This window comes from Odocoileus virginianus, chromosome 7 (assembly GCF_023699985.2).
Source record: "Odocoileus virginianus isolate 20LAN1187 ecotype Illinois chromosome 7, Ovbor_1.2, whole genome shotgun sequence".
In the NCBI taxonomy this organism is placed as follows: Eukaryota; Metazoa; Chordata; class Mammalia; order Artiodactyla; family Cervidae; genus Odocoileus; species Odocoileus virginianus.
In genome coordinates, this window is record NC_069680.1 from 21686838 (window position 1) to 21708547 (window position 21710).

Sequence of the window (21710 nt, forward strand, 5' to 3'; positions counted from 1 at the left end):
TTTGCACAGGAAGCCAGGGGCTTCTCAGGGTCTACGTAGAAAACTCCACTCTCTCTAGATAGCCCACCTGGGGTCCTGCATGCTGCAGGGCTTAGGAAACCCCAGGCTCTGAAAACCCTTTGGGCTCATAGAGACCACCGGAAGCCTTCAATACTTAGTGCTGAAAGGAGGAGAAAAGCAATCCTTTCACTTCTTTCGGTTCCGGGGACTAGTAGACAAAAGATCCTACGAGATGGAGGTCTGACCCATCTCCCGTCACCGAGAAAGAAAACCTTGGGGAGAAGTGCGGGAAGACCACCCAGGTGGGAGCCTTAAGGAAATGTGGCTGTTGCAGGGGACAGGCCGGGAAACCATCGAGGAGACCCAGGGGGCCGGTACGTCAGGGCCGCCCACCCCTCCAAAACCCACTTATTTCAGGAAGCTCTGAGCCTCCCTCCCCCACCCCCATTCTGTCAGAAAGGAACGTTTTTGGAAAACCACTTCCTGTTTTAACGATAATTCATAAAAGCAGACTTTTAACCAGTCAGATTAGCAAACTCCATGTAGGGCCCTAGAAGAAGAAATAGCTTTAGGCCTCCCCTCCCCCTTGAACATTCACTCACACACACACACACACACACACACATTTTCCAGATGGATCCAGGCTGTCTTGGGTGGTTCTAAAAAGAAGTGTAATGAGTAGCTTGAGGCTTAGAGGTGGGGGTGAGAGGGGGTGGGGGAGGACAGGAAGCAGGTTTTGGGGGGACGCCTGTAGCTATACAGTCCTTGGGCCTCTCAGCTCCACGATGTGTCCACAACCACCCCGAGCATCGGTCGGAGAAGAGTGCAGGGTCCCCGAGGTGCCTGGACATGGACCATGCTCATCTCTGGCTGATGGCTCAGGGTGACAGCTTCGTGGGCAGAGCTTATCTGGCTGGGGTAGGAAGCATGACTGAGAAGGGAAACCCTGAGACTGCCAACCACAAGCTGGTCACAGGAAAGCCTGGTGTCCACGCTAAGGATGCATAACAAAAAAGAAGAAGCAGGTCTCTCGAGTTATTTGGGGATATTTTCCAGAGCGTGGTTAACCCCATTCTAGTTCCTGTCGGGACAGGGTGAGAATATCCCCTACTGGTGGGGGCCCCCAGGGTCTAGGACTCTGGGTGTGATGTGGAAGGAGGTCTGGCCTCTCTCCTCCAGCTGCTCCAGCCTCCACCAGAGCACCCGCACCACTGTGGAGAGCAGCCACGCCCGGCTCCCAACCCTGCCCCAGAAGGTGCTGGAGAAGGATTGCCCCTGGGTGCAGGCGATGACTCCCGGCATCAACCTGAGGACCCCCCGTTAGAAGCCGTGTGTAGCCAGGTCTGCCTCCAGACACAGACCCCAGCCCCTCTGCCCAGAGCCTTCCTCCCAGCCCAGCAGCGCATCAGCCAAGAGCAACGCCCAGCAGCAGTCAGCACTCAAACCCCGCTCCCAGCAAGTGCAGGTTTAGGAGAAGCAAACTCATTTGAGTCTCATCAGCCCCAGAAAGAGAAATCGACCCAGAACAAAGGCAAAGGCATTCGCAGGCCACAGTGCGGATGAGCACTGCTCTCTATGTTCTGGCTTCTCTCTCTCATTAGTAAGTGTGCTTTAACTTTATCCACTGGGAGAAATAAAAGCTTTTACTCCACACGCCCCTGTAGTTAATGATTTCTTACTGAAACATCTCAAAAGAAAGAAATGCATTTTCTGTCTCCACTTTCTCCCTTCCACCTGCTCCCCCGTCCCTGGCTCCTGCCCTCCCACCAACACACTTCTTCTGGACCGCTCTCCAGGCCCCCACCCTGCTCACCCCCATTGCCCTCCCGGGATTCTCCAACACCTCGCTGCTTCTGTCTCCTTTGCCAGCTCCTGTCCCTCTGTCCCCCCAACCCCTGCAAATTCTGGGGTTTCCTGAGTTTGGCCCTAGGCTGGCCACTTTCCTAACCACATGGTCTCCCAAATTCCAGCCCATTCCCCTGCCCCAAGCAATTTACCATGCAGATAACTCGTGTCTAGAATTGTGGGCTTAGATATCCCACAGACATCTCACACCTAACACCGAGAAAAGAAGTGGCCCCCTTCTGGCCTGGGGGGTCCCCCTGTATCCACTCCAGGAACCTGGGGGTGGTGATCCCCTAAAGCCCCACTCACCCCTGCACCCTGCCTGTCCCTGAGTCCTGCTCACCTGGCCTGCGTCAGCCCCTCCCCTGCTGTTCCCATCACTCTGCCAGAGACGGACAATGGGGCAGGACACATAAGGAAAGGCAAGGATCAAGCCACGCACCACCTGTGTTACTATCAGCTTCAGAAAGAGAATGAGGCAAGGAAAAGGTCAAGTGAATGATTTGAGATTACTTCTGAGAAGGGGTTCAGGATATGGAAAGCAGTTAGAGGAACAGTGAATGACACTGCAGACAGCAACAGGAAGAGACCTAGGCCCTCCCTGCAAGCTTGTGGGGGGTGGGGGCGTGCAAAGTAGCATCCCCAAATGGCAGGAACTCAAGGGCATCTGGGAACCCAGGCGGGAGGGATGAAGGGGGCAGCAGGAAAAAGCCATTAGACCCCCAGGTTCTGATCCCCATCCCCGGGCAGTCATCTCCTCCCTCCCTACCCACCTACCACCCCCACCCCCAGCCTGGAGTTTTCTTCACAGAAAGGTAGGAGGGAAAGGAAGAGATGCCAAACTGAATACAAGGGTTAACTGAAAATCCACACACAGACATGCAGCAAATTTCTCCCAACCCAGCTCATTGGAAATATGTTTAGTTTATAAGCCTATCAGGCTTGACACCACCAGGATGAGAAGGGCCCCAGTCTATAGAAAACAGAAGCAGAAAAAGTTCCATAGAAAGATTTAAAGATAAAGTTGAAATCTCCAAAAGAAAACGTAGGAACTGAAAGGCGCAAAGATGAAAAACTAGGAGGGAAAGAAGAGAAAATTAAAGACTCAGTCCAGGGAGGAATTTCTTTCCCATCATTGGGAAAGAAACCAGAGAAAATGGAAGGAAAGAAGTTTCAAAAAAAGTAATGATAATAAAAATACGAGAACATTTCCCAGAACTACAAATTTCCAGATGAAAAGGCTCCAGAAAATGTCCTACACAGTGAATGAACCTCACCCCCCTCCAAAGCCTCTGACTGTACAACTTCAGAATACTGGTGATGAAAAGAGGGTCTTATGTTATTCTGGAGAGAAAAAGCAAAGAAAATGAAACAGCTTACATGTAACGTACTGATTCGTAACAAAAATGGAAGATAATGGGACAATGGCTTCAAAGTTCTGAATGAGTTTTAACCTGGAATTCAATTTTATGCCCTGTCGGATTATCCATGAAGCAGGAGAATAGGAAAACAATTAACATTTTCACTCAATAAGATCTTCAAAGGTCTACCTGCCGTGTGCCCTTTCTCAAGAAGTTATGACTGGTCTTGCTCCATTAAGATGAGAAAGTGACTCAGGACAAGAGGGCCTGGGTCCAGATGGCAGGAGAGGGGCAAAGGGAGTGGCCACTGCCAGCAAAGAAAGACCTGGGGATGTCCGGGTGGGAGCTGTGGCCAGAGGGCCCCAGGAGCGGCCCCCAGGGGAACCCGACTGCAGAGATGAGGCGCCTAAGCCACATCATAACAAGAAGCATTTCGCAGGCTACTAGAAAGTATAAAAAGAAGAAAAGCAAAAAGTGGTCCAGGGACTTCCCTGGTGGTCCAGTGGCTAAGAATCCGCCTGCCAATGCAGGGAACGCAGGTTCGATCCCTGGTCCGGGAAGATCCCACGTACCTCGGGGAAACTAAGTCTGAACTCCACAACTGCTGGACCCACACTCCACAAGAAGAGAGTAGCCCCCACCTGCGGCAACTAGAGAAAGCCTACGAGTAGCAAGGAGACCAGCGCAGCCATAAATAATAAATAAATAATTTTTTTTGAAAAAATGATCCAAGAAGAAAAAAAATGTAATCGTAGCATCCTCTTGGGCTCAGCAGTGAACAATAAAGTTTTAATAATGAAAATGCCGTAGACAGGGATATAAAGTAAGTAGCAACTCATAATAATGGTGAAAAGACATCAGTAGAGGATATCGGAGAATGATGAAGTGAGCCAGGATGGGGTGGAGATGCAGGGCAGGCCGCACCAGGCCCCAGACCACACTGTGAGCTGCTGAGCTCCTATCCACTCCTGCCTGGACCTGGCCAAGTCCATACCGAAGGTCAGAAAGACACAGCCCAAACCAGAGAAAGAGGGAAAGCTAGAGGCTCCTGAGGGCTGACGGGAACGAGACCTTCGTACTCCATCCACTTGTGAAGTGAATGAGCTTCATATAAGGAGCATCTTTGGATCTTTAAATAATATATATATATATATTTTTTAATAAAGAAGATTGATGTGTTAGTCTTTTTAGGAAGACTTTTACGATTACTTTAAATAAGAACGCCAAACACTAAAATCCTGGATCAAGTTTTAGTGTTAAATATAATAAAATTAATAAACATGAAGATCCCCTGGAGAAGGAAATGGCAACCCACTCCAGTATTCTTGCCTAGAAAATTCCATGGACAGAGGAATCTAGTGGGCTACAGTCCATGGGGTTGCGAAGGGTCAGAGACAACTGAGCGACTTCACGTTTCTTTTACAGATCCCTCCCTCTGTACTGGTTAACTCTAAACCACTATAAAAAGGCAAGGTACTGTTTGTTACATTTAAATACCAGTGCAAGTTGCTCTCAGAGCTTTGATTATTAGAAATCTTGCACCACCCCACTTCCCCACCCCCACTGAGTTTGGTTATTACAAATCTGTAGGAGCTGCTGTATCCATTTCAATCATTGTCACATAGTAAATAGGCCCTTTATGCATGTGCTGATGAATGAATGAGTAAAAATGAATGAATGAATGAGGGAGAGCCAAAGAACAAACACCTTCTTGGAGCTTTTTCAGAGGTTTTATAAGACATGAATGTTGCTCTGTGTTAGAAGGTAGATGTATCTCCCATGCTAACTCGCGGGGAAGAGGCCGTTTATAGAAAAATGTCAAACCATAAGGAAATCGCCAAGGGAAAGAATGGCTCTGAAAGCTGTCTGCGGAATAGGAACACCTGGAAGTTACAACCCCCAGGAACCCTGAGACAGGAGCGGGGCAGGCATCACCTCCCAACTTCCTAAAGCCCCAGCATCCCCCATCATAAATACAGAGCTCTGAGACCCTCCCAAACTAAAGGGTTGCTTTCCTGCTAGCCAGGGAAGCACAGACCAGGGAAGGCAGTGAAGGCACAGTATGGGTCCACTGTCTGGAGTTTCTGAGAGTTCAAACCCCAGCAGAACAGACAGCACGCCCCTTTCTCAAGTCTACCCCTGAGACTGTGACTGCAGCTCAAGGTGAGCAGGGAGGCCACGATCCTGCCCACTGCGGGTTCTCAGGTGTCAGCTGACCTGAGTGGAGATCAGGGAGGACCCAGTGAGCCAGGCACCGTCCTAGGCTTGGCACGGAAGACAGAAAAATCTCGCCAGCCCTAGAGAGCCCTCATGAGAGAGGGAAAGGCAAACTGAACAGGAGATAAATAAATATAAGGTACCAGGCAAGTTGGTTAGAGCTTATGGAGGCATCTGGCTGGATCATGATAGTAAAAGAATGAAATCAGCACCCAGTACAGGTCCAATTTAAACCGAGGCCAAGGTGAGACCAGCCTCCATCGTGCAACTGCCTTAGCTCACAGTAGAGACAGACAGTCAACAAACTCCCTGCCGGCTCAGACGTGATGAGTCCGATTGTGAAATGTAGTTGGGCTGACTTCTCCCTGGGCCGTGTCCTCCTCCGCATCTTAAAATTAGTGAAGCAGAACTTAGTTCTGGTTTTACTTCCCTGCGGCCGGACCCGCAAGACGGTCTGGAGCAGAGAGCCGGGCTACATTCCCTGCTGTCTGCACCGAGCCCGGGGGGCCGTGGGCGAGCCACAGCCTAACCTCTCAGACCGCAGCCCCGGTATCTGGGAGGGGTGGGGAACGGTCAGGACGCTGAGTGTGATGACCGGGAAGGAGGTGTGGACTCCATGGGCCTCCCGGATGGGACGCTCCGTCTGTCCCAGAGCCGTCCACATCCTCAGGCAGCTGATGGGTGAGGCACTGCCCTGAAGCAACGTCCAGGCCTCAGGACACAAACTCTGGGTGTCAGGGCTGGGGGTGCAGAGAGGGGCTGCGGGATTCTGGAAGCTCTGGCTGTCGGAGCTGGATGGGCCCGTGCACTCCAACCCTGTGGCTTTCCAGTCTTTACCTTGGCACTAGGGGTTCTCCGGCCGTGACTCCACCTCCCTCCCAGCACAACGTGCAAACAGGCACAACGAAGCCAGCCCGCCCCCGAACACGAGCCTCCTGCCTGCCTCCCCCCGGGTCTGCCTTCAGCTCTTCTCTCCAGGGCTTCCTCCCCACAGGCTGTGCCCTCTTCTGGGAACACTCTGCCCACCCCCAACCTCACCCCCATCCCCAAACTCTACTGAGATGTCAGCTGAAGAGTCACTTCCCCAGAGGCCTGCCCCACGCCGACTGCCTGTGCTCCCACGGAACCTGCACTTCCCGTTTCTGGGTTCGTCGCACTTGCAAAGGCTTGGCAAGCAGGGAGCTTCCGCTCTCAGGGCCTGTTCCCTAAAGAGGCTCGGCTGTCCCGTCCCTGCGTGGTGCCCATGCTTCGCACAAGGCCTGGCCCTGAGCAGATGCGCCGCAAAGGTCTGTCAAACTTGACCGAAAGGAAGGGCATGTCAGCATCACGGGCAGGGACACCTGGAAGGCTCAGGAGGCAGGTTCAAGTCCCAGCTCAGCCGTGCAGGGACCTCCGCTGCCCCGTTTGCATATAGAGGAGCGGCTGGCTGACTGGCCAGCCCCTCGCACCTCCATCACGCACACTGAGGCAGGAGAGTGGCCATCTGTCCATCTGTCATGCTTGACTCTGACCTAGGGCTTTAGGGTGAGGCCAGATGAATCCATGGCCCAGGTCAGCATTCGTCAACAGTGGCCCCTGGGCTCTGGGCTGGGTGCTGGCGGCCAAGGAGAGCAATGGGTGAGACATCACCCAAGTGCTAGTCACTCAGTCGTGTCTGACTCTTTGCCACCCCAGGACTGTAGCTCACCAGGCTCCTCCATCTGTGGGGATTCTCCAGGCAAGACTACTGGAGTGGGCTGCCATTCCCTTCTCCAGGGGATCTTCCTGACCCAGGAATGCAACCCGGGTCTCCTGCATTGCAGGCAGATTCTTTACCGTCTGAGCCACCAGCAAAGCCCAAAGGGCCCAGGCAAAGTCATCCAGTGGGGAGAAGCAAGAAGGAAGCCGATGTCAAGGATCATGCCCAGGATGGCTTTCTGGGCTGGCCTGGGAAATCCAGCTCCAGGAATCTCAGAATCCGTCTATCCTTGCCCCTGCAGAAGGGAAGGCATGGAACAAAGGCCACACCACTCCATCTTGGGGAAAGAGTGTCTGAGGCAGAAAAGCCTTTGAATAAACCAATGACAGATATTTTCTGCAAACACGTAATGGCTTCTGGCTTCATGGATTCCAGCTTTTTGGAGCCAGAGGCTTAAAAACTGGCAGCCCACAAGCCACATCTGCCCATGGCTATGTTTTGTTTGGCAGGAAACGTTTCACATTTTAAAAAAATCAGTTCCATCATTTATAAGATTGGATGGTTTCACATAAGAATCCAAACGTCCAGCTTCTCTGGAAAAACAGGCAGCGGTTGGACTAAAGATGGGAGAAGATGCCCTAAGAAGCAAGGTCCCTCAGCGAAGACCTAGGTGGGTAGAACCCAAGGCAGGGAAAGCTCAGGCAGCCACAGACCCCAAGGCATTTGCTGCTGAAGTCAGCTAAACAACCAGCCACTGGAGGCAGGACAGGCCACCCCCTAATGCCCCAATCCCCACCACTCCCTACAGCCTCACACCAAAAACCTCCTTCATGCACATTATTACCGGAAGATCCCCTAGAGAAGAAAATGGCATCTCACTCCAGTATTCTTGTCTGGAAAATCCCATGGACAGAGGAGCCTGGTGGGCCATAGGTCCATAGGATTGCAAAGAGTCAGGCACAACTGAAGCACTTAGCACACACACATGTAGGCATTTAGCCATGAGCCTCTTAGAAAGACATAAGCACGAGCCTTGTAAACACACCCAATCCTCAAGCATCCCTGCCCAGAATCTCCTCCACCTCCCCTGACACCCAACCTTCGGTGGCAGAAAATCCAGCTGACATTGGAATTAAAGACTGCCTCATGCAAAGAGCACATATTTACCCAGGAGAACAGTCAGAAACTTTCTATGTGGGATCCCTGCCAACTACCAGATGTTTTGTAAAGATATATTGAATAATTGACAATCCATCTGATGCGCCTTATGCTTTTATCACCACGCATCTGCTTTACGACGTCCATACAAAACGCCAACATGTCAAGCCCTGGAGGGAGCATTCACATAAATTATTCATGAAAAAAAAATCATACTCGATGACAGACTCTCAGTGACTTAAATCGTTATTTTTACTTTAAATATTTGTTCATTTGAACAGCTCCATTTGAAAACAGATTAACACACTCTTTTAAAAATTGTTAATATTTGATCAACACAAGATAGGCTATTCTGAATCTTAAATCCTACCCCAAATCCAATATGGTTTGGATTTCTGTTGGCAATTTCAAAATTTATTGGAAAGGTAATTGTAACTTTATAAGGAAAGAAAAAAAGTTGGCAAGAACACAGTTACAGAGTGAAAGAAGTACCTGCTTTTTATCTTGTGTTTTCTTAAAATCTTCACATGCTAGCCAAAATAAAACATTTTCTTCACTGAATTCCTTTTTTAAAAATTCCTATGGATGAAGAGAAGAAAAAAATATCAAACAGTATTCTACTTAAAAAACAAAGAAACAAATAATGCATTTCCTTTCAAGAAGTGATAAGTCAAAATTCGACAAATGAGCATGTCCACTCACTCTGTAAAAGCTCCATCCCCAAAACAGTGTTATGCTTAATGTTAAAGCTAGAATTTCATATGCATTCGAACTTAATGGTTTTAACATTGTGAAGAAGTGTAAAAATGAAGCAAGAATCTACTCAACAATTCTCAACTAACAATAAATTACTAAAAAGTAAATTAAAGTGGAAGATATATTAGTTCCTTCCAGACAGTGTTTAAACAAAGTACATTCCTCTAAAATCAGGCTCATTTTTTTTTTAAACAAAAGAAAAGAAAACATATTAAGCATGTCTAAAAACACCACAATGAAAACTATTTTAAGTTGGAGGTGTGCTTTCTTTTGGCAGATGTTGGGGGTCAGTGGCACAGCCAGCTACCCCAATGTGCACGGAAAAGTCTTCTCCCCGAGATCTAGATGGTGCTTACAGAGGGCCCCGTGTCTAGGAGTGGCTGCTACCCGCTCCCTGGAGTCTGCAAAGGGAACCAACAGCAGGATGGCTTTTGATGGTCTGACCCAGGACTAAAGACAGAAGTCAGTGGGACTCAGGCAGATACAGGCATTCTTGAAATTTACAGGTTCTTCAGACACCTGGGGTTTCTGGAGGCCATTTCTAGGCAGTCCTGACATTTCCCCATCCGCCTGTCCTCCCTTGAGTTCAGCTTCACGTTACCAGCTGTTGTCCAGCCTCTTTCACTCTACGAGCAGTGTAACCTGAGAAGCCCCAGCACACGAGAGAACAAGCCTTCACATCAGGGAGACCCTGACCGCCCCATCCTAGGTGTCACAGGGCTGGAAATTCTTTGCAGATTCGGCCAATGGGCACAGTACCTCTTCCCCATCCCCTACCCCTCCCAGTTATATAAACCAGACACAGTCGGGGCAAGCCCCTCAGCGTTGGTCCATGACCACCCGGGAAAGCGTGCCCACGTTGGTCATGACAGGTGAGAAGTTTTCTCTCAAGTTGGGATGGACAGTATCAAAAACTGGCCTGTGTTCCCCCCACAGGCTTCTAAACTTCGTGTGGGGTGTCAATTCCGGTCAACAAGGAAAAAGGCACACCCTAAATCTTTTCACGCCTTCTGGGTCTTCAAGCAGATTCTCCAGGGAAGACGCCCATTTGGCTGTGCTCTTGGGGGTCTGGGGACTGCTGCTGGAGCTCCCATCGCTGTCGTGGATGTCTGCAAAGCAAAGTTCAGAGACTGTGTATGTGGTCTAAAGATACTGTCATCTTATAAGGAGCATTATTTTCATCATCATCACCACCACTATGACTAAGACACAGTATCAGGTTACACACCAGAATCTACTCTCTGGGCTAACACAGGGAATTCATTCATTCATTCATTCATTCCTGACAACAACCTTATGAAGTGGGTGCTACCATTCCATTTTACAGATGCAGAAAACTGAGGCTCAGAGTCAAGAAAGGACTTGTCATTTTCCAGCACTCCCCATATATCCTTCCTCCACCCACACAGCCACTGGCCGAGCCACAGGCAGCCTTCAGGTCTCCCTCAAGCCCTCCTTCAAGGGACCTTGACTCAGTGCCAGCTCCTCCCCATTACTTTCTGTGTGTAGTCTTATAATTACCCTGCTGTGCTGTGACTGTTTGCACAGTCGGCTCTCACTAGTTTGAAAGCTCCTCTGTGTCTTGATCTTGTATCTCAGGAGGTAGCTCATTGCCTGGCACATAAAGTAAGTACCAGAGCTGGGAAAGGGAGGCAATGGACACAGGTGCAAATTTTAAAGGGACGCCAAAAAACTCAGGCATCAGGTGAAAGAGATTTTCATGCAATATATTGCAAAACAAAAATTAATGCAAAAAATTCCATAATGAGCAAAATACTAAAGACAGAGTCATTATAACTGAGTTTTCCCGTGCCTCTCAGACTCCAGTATGGCTCGGCATCACACTGGTGCGATGGACAAAGACTGAATGAGTTAATGACTGCACATGCCCATCTCATGCACTCTCTTACTCTTGCCTCCAAAAACAGCCTCTTGATTAAAGGAAAGGGGACTGGAACCTCCAACTAACACACTCTGGCTACTTGCCTGAAGGAGGAAGCAATAGCACAAACACGTCTCATCTCACTTGGCCCCTCCCTGGAGTCAAGGGAAAAACCATGGAATGTCACTTCAGATGGGTCCAGGTTCCAAAGCCATTTTGGCCAATTTGAACTACGTGCCTGGGTGTTCTGCTCAGCCACTCACTTGCGTTCAACTCTTTGCGACCCCAAGGACCGTAGCCAGCCAGGCTCCTCTGTCCATGGGATTGACTCAGCAAGAAAACTGGAGTGGGTTGCCATTTTCTCCTCCAGGGGAATCTTCCCAACCCAGGGATCGAACCTGCATCTCCTACATTGCAGGCAGATTCTCTGCCACTGAGCCACCAGGGAAGCCCTTGAACTATTAATATGTGAACATGGGCAAAACTCTCTGCAGGATGAAGATAATCTCTGCATCTCTTGGGGTTATCAGAAGGATTAAAGAAGGAAACACATTAGGCACCTAGATGTTCACAGTGGACCCTCAAGAAATACTAGTTCTTCTCTCTGCTTCCTTAAAAGTATGATCTATCAGGTGAATATTTTTATAACTAATACTTCTTTTTTCATTGCTTTTTTTCAAAGTATAGTTATGTCTCTCTAAAGAAAAGTTTGAATCTGGGAGAAAATAAACTTTAACTCAGGGCTCCCCAACCTCCAGGATCTAATGCCTAATGATCTGAGGTAGAGCTGATGTGATAAAAATAGAGTACACCATAAATGTAATGTGCTTGAATCATCCGGAACCATCCCCTCACCACTCTGGTTCATGGAAAAATTGTCTTCCACAAAACCAGTCCTGGTGCCAAAAAGGTTGGGGACTGCTGCAAGAAATTGGCAAAACAAATCATTTTAAAAGGATAAATCTTAAAAGTCTTACGAATATTAATTGCTGCAGGTAGCTAGGGGGCCGTATGGTTTCAAATGCTTTTAGAGGAACGTTGTACCAGAATATGATGAATTTCAAAGTACCTCTGCTTCCGTGATCTCTCATGTACTACTGGGGGTCAACACAGGTTCATTTCTGTGAACAGCAGAGATTGTATTCTCTCAGCATCTTGCCACTAGGCTAAATAAACCAGAAGCAATACACTTTGGTGACGGAGTAAGAGAATTGTTTGGGACAAAGCCACTCCTTTGAGAGGCAAACTGACTCAAACATCACAAATGGACCTGATGCTTCTCTAAAGTGAATCTCCAGTTCGTGGATATTAAATTAGTTCTCTGCTCTCTTTGCAAATGCTAAAATGGCAAGCTTCTGAACACTGTGTTTCTTCCCAACGAAGTATAAATCAAATTAAAAGATCATTATCATAAGGAATTTCTGCAGCAGGGTTCATTCTGCCAAGCATTTCACAAATTTACTCTCTGTTCTCTGCCCGAAGAATACAGTTTGACGGTTTTCTCCGCTTCCCCAGCAGGTCTTCTCTTAAGTAAATAAATTAGAGACACAATTTGCTGTTCCAGGAATAAAACCTTAGGCAGCCAGAACTTTCTCTTGCCATGGCAGAACAACTCCTTTCTCTATAAGTTTTCAACCTTGGCCTGTGGTGATTCCAAAACTCTCTGACATTCTTTTCAATAATAAATGAAACCACAATTGGGTTTGCACAGTTTCACGGTCTTTCAAGTAAATATAGTTGGTGGATTCCCATTTAGCCAACAGAGTGCTCTGGTTAACTAGGTCTTCTGGCTAACTGAGAGACAAGATAGCTGTCTTATGAGACACTGGGAGCCAATCGCTGCCTCCCTCCCCTTTTCATTTCATACTCTACTTATTTTACATATTAGGTTTCTGTGCCAGCTTTCTGTGCCACTTGACAAAGTTTTACTACTCAAAACCCACTCATCTGATCTAGTCTCCTTATATAATAGACTAAGACATAAAGGTTCAGAGGTAAGGTGACCCAGCTAAGGAACTGCTGGATGGAGCCAGTATTGGGACTTAAATGTACAGGCAACTGTCCCCACCAGGACCATCTCCTTGGAACCCCAGGGTTCCTCAGAACACAGGAGGTTGCAAATGGGTGACCCTTCCTTTCAGTTCCCTCCTGGGCTACTGTTTCCCTTCCATCAATATTGTGAAATACATCTATGGCCGACACTGTTACAAGAACGCATAGAATTTTTAGGGCTAGCCCAGAAAGCATACCAAGATACAGTAGGTATCCCCATAACCATGGCTATTGCCTTCTAGCTTTGGTGCCCTGGATAAAGAGAAATTCCTTCTTGCTTTTTTGCTCACCTTCTACCCTAACAGTTCTTACCATAAGAATCTTCTACTCACACTCTACTGTCATGTGTTTTCCCTTCTCCAGAAATACTGGTTCAAATTTTGCAAAGACTTCCCGATTGTCTTTCAATTTTGATTAAGGCCTCTGCCCCTGCCTTAAAAAAAAAAAAAAAATCCTTCTTGATTGTATCAATATACATAGATAGCTCTAGTTAGAGCAACATTTGCAAACTCCATTCACTTAATGGTGTCTCTCTTTTCCAAGTCATTATCCCCAGCTTCCAATGAGCCTGGCAGAGGTCCACTCCATTTGGCACTGCCCTAGAGACTGCCTCATCACCTGAGGCATTTCCGTTCCTCGGGAGCCTCTGCACAAGGAGACTTCCACTATTTTCCAATGCATACAAGTAAGGATTTCCTAAGACAACTTGGTTCACTTTAAATGTTAAAATCAGTCCAGTGATGTCCAGGAGAAAGAAATAACCTTTCTTCATAGCAATCAGATATACTTCTGAGCTTAAGAATAAAGCAAAACCCAGCAGTAAAGAATCCACCTGGAATGCAGGAGATGTGGCCAGAGCAGAGGGTTCAGTCCCCCTTGGGCAGATTCCCTAGAGGAGGACATGGCAACCCACTCCAGGATTCTTGCCTGGAGAATCCCATGGACAGAGGAGCCTAGTGGACTATGGTCCATAGGGCTGCCCAGAGTCAGACACGACTGAGCAACTATAACGAGGGTACCCAGCTTCCCAATTCCTTCCCAGCCCCTAGCACTTGGAAACACAAAGGTCCAACACTCTCCTTTCCTTTTTCATTGACTAAAGTTTCCGCTTTAGATAAATTACATAAGAAGGTAGGTTTGGAAAGGACAGGCAGGGGGACTTCCCTGGTGGTCCAGTGCTTCCACAGCAGGAGGCATGGGTTCATCACTGGTCTGAGAGCTAAGATGCCACAGGACACAGTCAAAAAAAAAAGCACAGGAGGAAAAAACTTAAACCTATCTATCTAGCAGCTTTAAGACCACTCAAGTTAGTAAAGAGCTGTTGGTGATAACATTTGTTTGTTACAATTTTGTTCAGCTCTGCACACTTGTCATTTAAATCAGCTGCAAAGCATTTTTGCATTGAAAAAAAAAAGTTTTTTATTTACCTCCTGGGCCCTTCAATGTATTTTAGATTTTCAGATTTTTGCAGGCACAATACTTACTTTTCAAGAAATTCATCTTCAGATGAGTTTATCACGGGCTAGTAGTAACCATTGCTGTTATAAATTATTCACAGCATGCTGGGCACTAGCTATTCCGAGCTTTTTCCATAGGTCAAATCATCTTGTTCTCACAATGACCCTCTGATGTGGTTAAGATTATTCCCACTTCACAGATGAGGAAACTGAGGCACACTAATTTGCAAGAGTCACCCAGCTTTGAAAATGGGGACTCATGGTCCAAGCCTAGGTAGCCTTGGCTCCAAAGCACAACACATCATTTGCCACTGGCTTGACTGCCGTCTTTATTTTTTATATCTGCTGATCTTCACCCTCACAGAGGCCAGAACATGCCAGCCTTGAAAGGAATGGTAACAATTATGTGGGAGAAGACGGTGAAACTAAGAGTCTAACTCCTCACAGACAAAATCCCACACACGACTGGGCCAGAATCATCGAGCACATAAATACAATGGGCATATGCTTTCATTTACGTTGGCGCTGTTCTGTGCAGTCTCTGACTTCAGTAAAAGCTGTTACTGCAAAACCAGTGCCACATCCAGGTGCAGAGGCCTGAGGAAGGTTGCCTGTAGCACATTCTGTGATGCGTTATTTATAGATGCTATGATGTCGTATCTGCCAGAGACCTTCTCCAGACATTAATTCCTTGGAAATCCACATTCAAAAGGCATCTCTAACGTTCATCACAACTGAATGCTTACAGTACAGATTCTTGCTATTAGTCTACAGGAAGGTCTGAGTAATGATCCTGAGACAATTTCCCCAAGCCAAAGATTTTAGTAAAATCTCAATATCCAGCTTCCTCAACAGCAGAGTCAACTGACATCCTCAAAGGGTTTGTCAAAGGCACCCCCTCAAATGCACAGCTTATTTTTTAAAAATAAACATTCAAGCCCAGGAAAAGGCAAAAAAGTTAGCTGTAAATTCTAAAGTGGTTGATAATACACACAAACACACACACACACACACACCCCAGACTCCTTTAAAATACGCAGGGAAAGTACACACCCCACAAAACTTATTCAAAACCTTGTATCACCTACATCACGCCAAACATTACATTTTTTAAAAAGTCATCCCAACTTAGAAGCAGAGAATCTGTTTTTAAAATTGGTGATCCATGGAGGGCTCCAGAAAAACTGGGTCATGGAAACCCTCTATCTAAATATTCCTTAAGTGTTTATCAGCTCCAGTATCTAGCTTCTGAGAATAATGACCCTTCAGGCATGCAATTCCCTTGGTGGGAAGGTTTGCGTGAACTGCCATTAGCAGAAAATAAAAATAAAAACGTTTTGAAATAATCATACTAACAGAAAGCAGAGCAGGCCCACAGGCTGGAGAGGTCAGCTCAGAAAAGGCCTCATTGGCGTTTTCCCACGAGGTCTGAAGCCTCAAAAAAAAAAGTCAAGTGCTCGGCGACCCCCAAAAAGGCCCCCTGTGTACCTGTGACTGCACCACACACCCCTGACCCTACTTTGCCTGCCAGCACCCAGCGATGGCTGAATGGAGGGCATATCAGCTCCAGGGATGGGGACCCTGCTTACGTGCCATGCCCTGGGGTCCGCCTGGGGACGTCCACGCAGCCCCACACTCCGCCGTCTTCTCAGAGACGCGTTGTACAAGACAGGCAGGGGCTACGGGGCTCCTGAGCACCCTTGGGTCCGGAGGAAAAACAAGCCTCAACATCCTCTTTTGAGTGGACTAAACAACAGATGGCCACTGGTTTCCAGTTTCTACCAGAGGGAAGGAAATAAGAACGCCAGACTGTTATTTGTAGCCTCCTAGAGTCCTCACTTTCTAGGCAAAAGCCCAGAAAAAATAAAAACTCCCCAAGAGCCCAGTTCTGGAGGTGAAAGTAAAGACCCTGACAGCATTTCTTCTCACTTTCCAGAAGCCCCTGTGCTTCCTCCAGAACCAGTTATTGTTCAGTCACTCAGTCGCGTCCAACTCTTGGCGACCCCATGGATCGCCAGGCTTCCCTGTCCATCACTGTCTCCCGAAGTTGGCTCAAACTCATGTCCATTGAGTCGGTGGTGCGGTCCAACCATCTCATTCTGTCGCCCCCTTCTCTTTCTGCCTTCAGTCTTTCCCAGCATCAGGGACCAGACATGCATGCAGAAATGTTCCTCACTCTCCCCTGGAGTCCGACTCGAGACCACATACCATAGCCCTCCAGGCTCCTCTGTCCCTGGGACTCTCCAGGCAAGAATACTGGAGTGGGCTGCCATTTCCTTCTCCAGAGGATCTTCCTGACTCGCGGATCGAACTCTGGTCTCCTGCATTACAGGCAGATTCTTTACCAACTGAGCCACCAGCAAAGGCCCACCCCCGACCCCGGCCCCTACACTGGGGCAAATATCAACTTTTCCCCTCCAGTGTCTGTAGGACAGACTGTATATTTATTGAGAGTAAGAATTGTGTCTCCCTCAGGGTCCACAGTGCTTGGCATTCATGTATAGATTTATAGTGATAACAGTTTTCTGATAGATTGTTGGGGCGGAGGGCAAGGCAGAAAGGAGGGTGATGGTTGTACAAAGATCTGGCATGTACTGAACACCGATTACCTCCCATCTCAACCCGACCACAACCCTTGGAGGCTGGACACCTCCAAGGCTTGGACACCAAGGCAAGCAAAGGAGCAAGCCAGGAGCTAGATGAGCTAGGACTCAACCCTAGGCTCTCTGGCTGCAGAGGCTTCAAAGAGAAGGGCAGAGTAAGAGGCAAGAAATAAAAGGCAGGCCCTTTAGAGGCCCACCAGCAGACGAGTGGATGAGGAAACTGTGGTACATATACACCATGGAATATTACTTGGCCGTTAAAAAGAATGCATTTGCATCAGTTCTAATGAGATGGATGAAACTGGAGCCCATTATACAGAGTGAAGTAAGCCAGAAAGATAAAGACCATTACAGTATACTAACACATATATATGGAATTTAGAAAGATGATAACGATAACCCTATATGCAAAACAGAAAAAGAGACACAGATTTACAGAACAGACTTTTGGACTCTGTGGGAGAAGGCAAAGGTGGGATGTTTTGAGAGAACAGCATCGAAACATGTATATTATCTAGGGTGAAACAGATCACCAGCCCAGGTTGGATGCATAAGACAAGTGCTCAGGCCTGGTGCACTGGGAAGACCCAGAGGGATTGGGTGGAGAGGGAGGCGGGAGGGGGGATCAGGATGGGGAACACATGTAAATCCATGGCTGATTCATGTCAATGTATGACAAAAACCACTACAATTTTGTAAAGTAATTAGCCTCCAACTAATAAAAATAAATGAAAAAAATAAATAAAATGAATGTAATGCAAAAAAAAAAAAAAAAGGCAGGCCCTTCTTCTCAGGGAACTTAAAATTGACAGAGAAGATAAGGCCAGGCATTCCCTGATATCCACTGCCTGCCTTGCCACACACTGCATGAAGTTTTCTTCACTGATCCATGCAGGAATGAGAATGAGCAGGAGGAAATATTTACCAAGTGAGCTGTATTGACCAAGTAAAGGCAGCCTGGGGTTGTCTTCTTTAAGTAAATAAATACATTTATTTACATGGTACAAAAGACAAGAGCTACAGTGGGACAGGTCTTCCTATCTTCCCTGTCCCTCAACGACCCAGAGCCTCTCACTAGAAGCAACAGCCTCTAGAAGATTCTTGATATCAGGACAGTTCTTTACATGAGATTGTATCTTTCCTACTACTGGGGGTGTTGAAACATCCTTCATTTGTGGGATGATAAAACCAGTCCATCCTAAAGGAAATCAGTCCTGGGTGTTCATTGGAGGGACTGATGTTGAAGCTGAAACTCCAATATTTTGGCCACCTGATGCAAAGAGCGGACTCATTTGAAAAGACCCTGATGCTGGGAAAGATTGAAGGCGGGAGGAGAAGGGGATGACAGAGGATGAGATGGTTAGATGGCATCACTGACACCCTGGACATGAGTTTGGGTAGACTCCGGGAATTGGTGATGGACAGGGAGGCCTGGTGTGCTGCGGTTCATGGGGTCGCAGAGAGTTGGACATGACTGACCAACTGAATTGAACTGAAAGACGGTTGATGATGGTATTGTTGGCTTTTAATGTCCTGATTGGAGAGGGAGAGAAAGAAAGGAGGAAAAAAGGAAGGAAGGAGGTGAAGCAAGGCAACAGGGAGGCAGGGAAGGGAAAAGAAAAGCCAGCACGTCACACTCACTCTCAATGTTAGTACAGGTGAGCTAAGAGGACAAAATGGATACTGCGTGAGGTCACACCAGCAGCTCCGGGCTCGGGTCAGGGCTCTGAGTCCTTCTCAAATGGGAGGCTCCAGACTGTCTCTGTCCCTTGGCGGTCTCTGCATGATCCAAGCAGAGACAAGAGGGTGTGTCTCTGGTGCCGAGAGGGAGGGAGGCAGGAGGTCTGGGAAAGCGAGTCTCCTGGCCTTCTGGGAGGACACAGGACAGAGGAGAGGGGACCAGGAGAGAAGGTAGGCCAGATGCGGGGGTCCCTGAGCGCACCCCAGATGAGGGGCAGCAGCACCGAAGCACAGGCCCTGGGCGGGGCCCTCGAGAGCAGGGTACTTGCTTGGGAGGGAAACTGGTCCCCGGAAGCCTGCAAGGCACTGTTTCGCCCCAGTGGATGCCTCCTGACAGCTCTTATCGGGGAGCCGCTGCTGTCGCCCACGCGGGCCCCTCTGCCCCCTACTGCCACCCCCGAGGTTGCTGCCCTGGAGAGCTATCTGCGGGAAGCAGAAGAAACGGGTAGGAGTAAATTTAGTGCAATTTAAACAGCAAGTTCCCAAAGCCCAGCAGCAGGAGCCCAAGGGGATTACTCAACCCCAGGGAGGGAAGTGACTCAGTTCACCCAGGAAACCGGAGGACATGGCCCAGCCCAGCACCTGCCTAGTTTCCACAATTTCTAACAGTGAGGGGGAAAAAACCACATCGGTTCCAATACAAAGTCTGTGAAGACAAGTAAAGCACCCCGAGCACCTGGCATCCACCAGTCCACAAGCTGACCGTGCCCATGTTCAGAGTTGGCACTGAGGACTCAGCCATCATGGAACATGCATGTTTAAATGATGCCCCTCTCCCAGCCCATCCTCTCTGTCTCCTTCCTTCTCTCTGAATCCACAGGCCAGCCCAGTGATGTTCTGCAGGGAAAATTTCCCCCAGCAGCCAAGCCAGTCCTGCTGTCGGGTTGTTATAACAAAGACATTAAATTGTTATGTCAACTGTCATCTTTAAATAAAAACTTAAGCCCAGCAATAAATCTGCAGCTAGTCCCAGAGGTTTAATGGGATAATGTATAACAGGCTCCGGGCTGGGTGGGGAAATTTCCCCGGTCGTTCAGTCCTGGTCTGGTCACATGGGGTGGTGGAAAGCTATGGCTTTGGCTTTTTTTTTCAAGTGAGGAGCATCCCAGGTACCATCAACATCACAAGTCACTGTGGGGGGCAGGGTGGGTGCGGGGAATCATCCAGGGTTCCTCACACTTCAGTAGCCTAAGAATCAACTGAGCGCTTGTCAAAAATGCAGCCAACACTCCCTCCCACCTTGGGTGCCCAAGACAGAATCAGAGAGAGGAGGGGTCTGGGTCATGGCCTGGAAAGCTGCATTTTATCAGACCACCCCCAACCCCTTGTGGTTCATGAACACACTTTGAGAAACCTCAGAAAGGAGAACATTCACACTTTGAATCACACTTCGAAACTTGGAATTAAGGGTTGGGAGTGCCAAACCTCAGTTTAAAGACATGGTCTCCAATGAGATTTTGTGGAAAAATGGAAAAGGTTTGAAGTAAAAGGAGCTGGGAGGCAGGACTGCAGCCAGGTCCGAGTCACGGTTCAGCAGGGATGGATCGAGTTTTTGAGGGGCCAGATGCTTATACAATTTGGACAGCCACTTAAGGAAAATAATTTAGAATCACCAAAAAAGAAAAAAAAAAAAAAAAAAGTTCAGTCCAGGGTCCCCTGGATCACTTGGCTGGCTTCCCCGTGCCTTTGCCTCGGGGCCCACATTCCCCTTTTCTCACTGCTGGGTGGTGATGACCGAACTGGCAGAGGCTTGTTTGTCCTTTCCTACCCAGAGACAGATGTTAACCCTAAAAATCATAAAGAAATCAGGCTCCTGGAAGCCAGACATTTAACACCAATCCGTGATTTTTAGCTACTGATCTTTCTATCAGCGACCTAACCACATTTCATCAGCCTTAAAATGTATTACTCTGAAAGAGGTACACTCCACTGGTACCCCTAAAACTGGTATCCCAGTCTTTTTGGGGTGCAATCTGCACATATGCAACAGCACCCTAAAACCATGTGTGATCCATAATCTGTTCTATTTGGAAGACCTCACCCCAAAAGTGACCTGTGTAGGATGTTCAAAGCAGCTCTATTTATAATAGGAAAAAGGTGGAAAAGATAACAGATAACCATTATACTCAGTTATGCCAGGCACTGTACTAGGGACTTTACATATATTTATACATATATATATAATATAATATTTTATTATATATATGCTTTTTTATATTTAGTTCCACAACTCTATGAAATCCACTGTACAGATGGGAAAATGGACACATAAGTATGCTGGTAAACCAGCTCTCCTAGAAAAAAAACAACAACAACTTGATTTTTAACATCTGCTGATTTCCATGATGGAAATGGCCACTAATAGCCAATTTCAAGCTACCTATGGTTTAGCAACCAGGTCCCAAATTTCCCATTTAGCAATGGACTCTGAGGTCAAGTAACTTGCTCAAGGCAGCTGAACGCTAGAGTCAGGGTAGGAACCAGGGGTGTAAGTAACTTCAGAGTCCAGGCTCTGACCACCACTCCTTTGGCCTGTGAACATCCAACAGAAGGGAATGGCTAAATCGAATGGCTCAGACAGTAAAAAATCTGCTTGCAATGCAGGAGACCTGGGTTTGATCCCTGGGTCGGGAAGATCCCTTGGAGAAATGACTACCCAGTCCAACATTCTTGCCTGGAGAATCCCATGGACAGAGGAGCCTGGAGAGCTACTGTCCATGGGGCCGCAAAGAGTCAGACACAACTGAGTGACTATCACTTTCAAAGCGAACAACAACAGAGAAATCCTTTGACTCACAGGCAACACAGAAAGGTTTACAAGACCCCTAATACTAACACTAATATAAGCAATTTACAGTAACTCTATGGAGTCCTACTTTGAGTTGTTCTCAATATTTGAGGGAACAATTTGCAAAATATGATGGATGGGAAAGCAGTTTCAATTCAGCGTTTAAGGAGGGG

General features: G+C 47.7%; 1 protein-coding gene across 5 annotated transcripts in view; it reads right to left on the reverse strand.

Annotated features, from left to right (window-relative positions):
- The window catches only part of RGS10 (regulator of G protein signaling 10), a 41766-nt gene that overhangs the window by 17473 nt on the left and 2583 nt on the right, over positions 1-21710 (reverse strand). For 3 of the 5 annotated variants that reach the window (XM_070470279.1, XM_070470276.1, XM_070470277.1), the window contains exons 3-4: positions 10006-10124; positions 8752-8838 (exon numbers count right to left, since the gene is read on the reverse strand). In XM_070470279.1, the coding sequence (XP_070326380.1) occupies positions 8752-8838; positions 10006-10124 (206 nt within the window). Of the gene's footprint in view, positions 1-8751; positions 8839-10005; positions 10125-13281; positions 13310-15995; positions 16155-21710 lie in introns of those variants that run through there. The other 2 variants (XM_020907896.2, XM_070470278.1) reach the window with 2 other exon arrangements.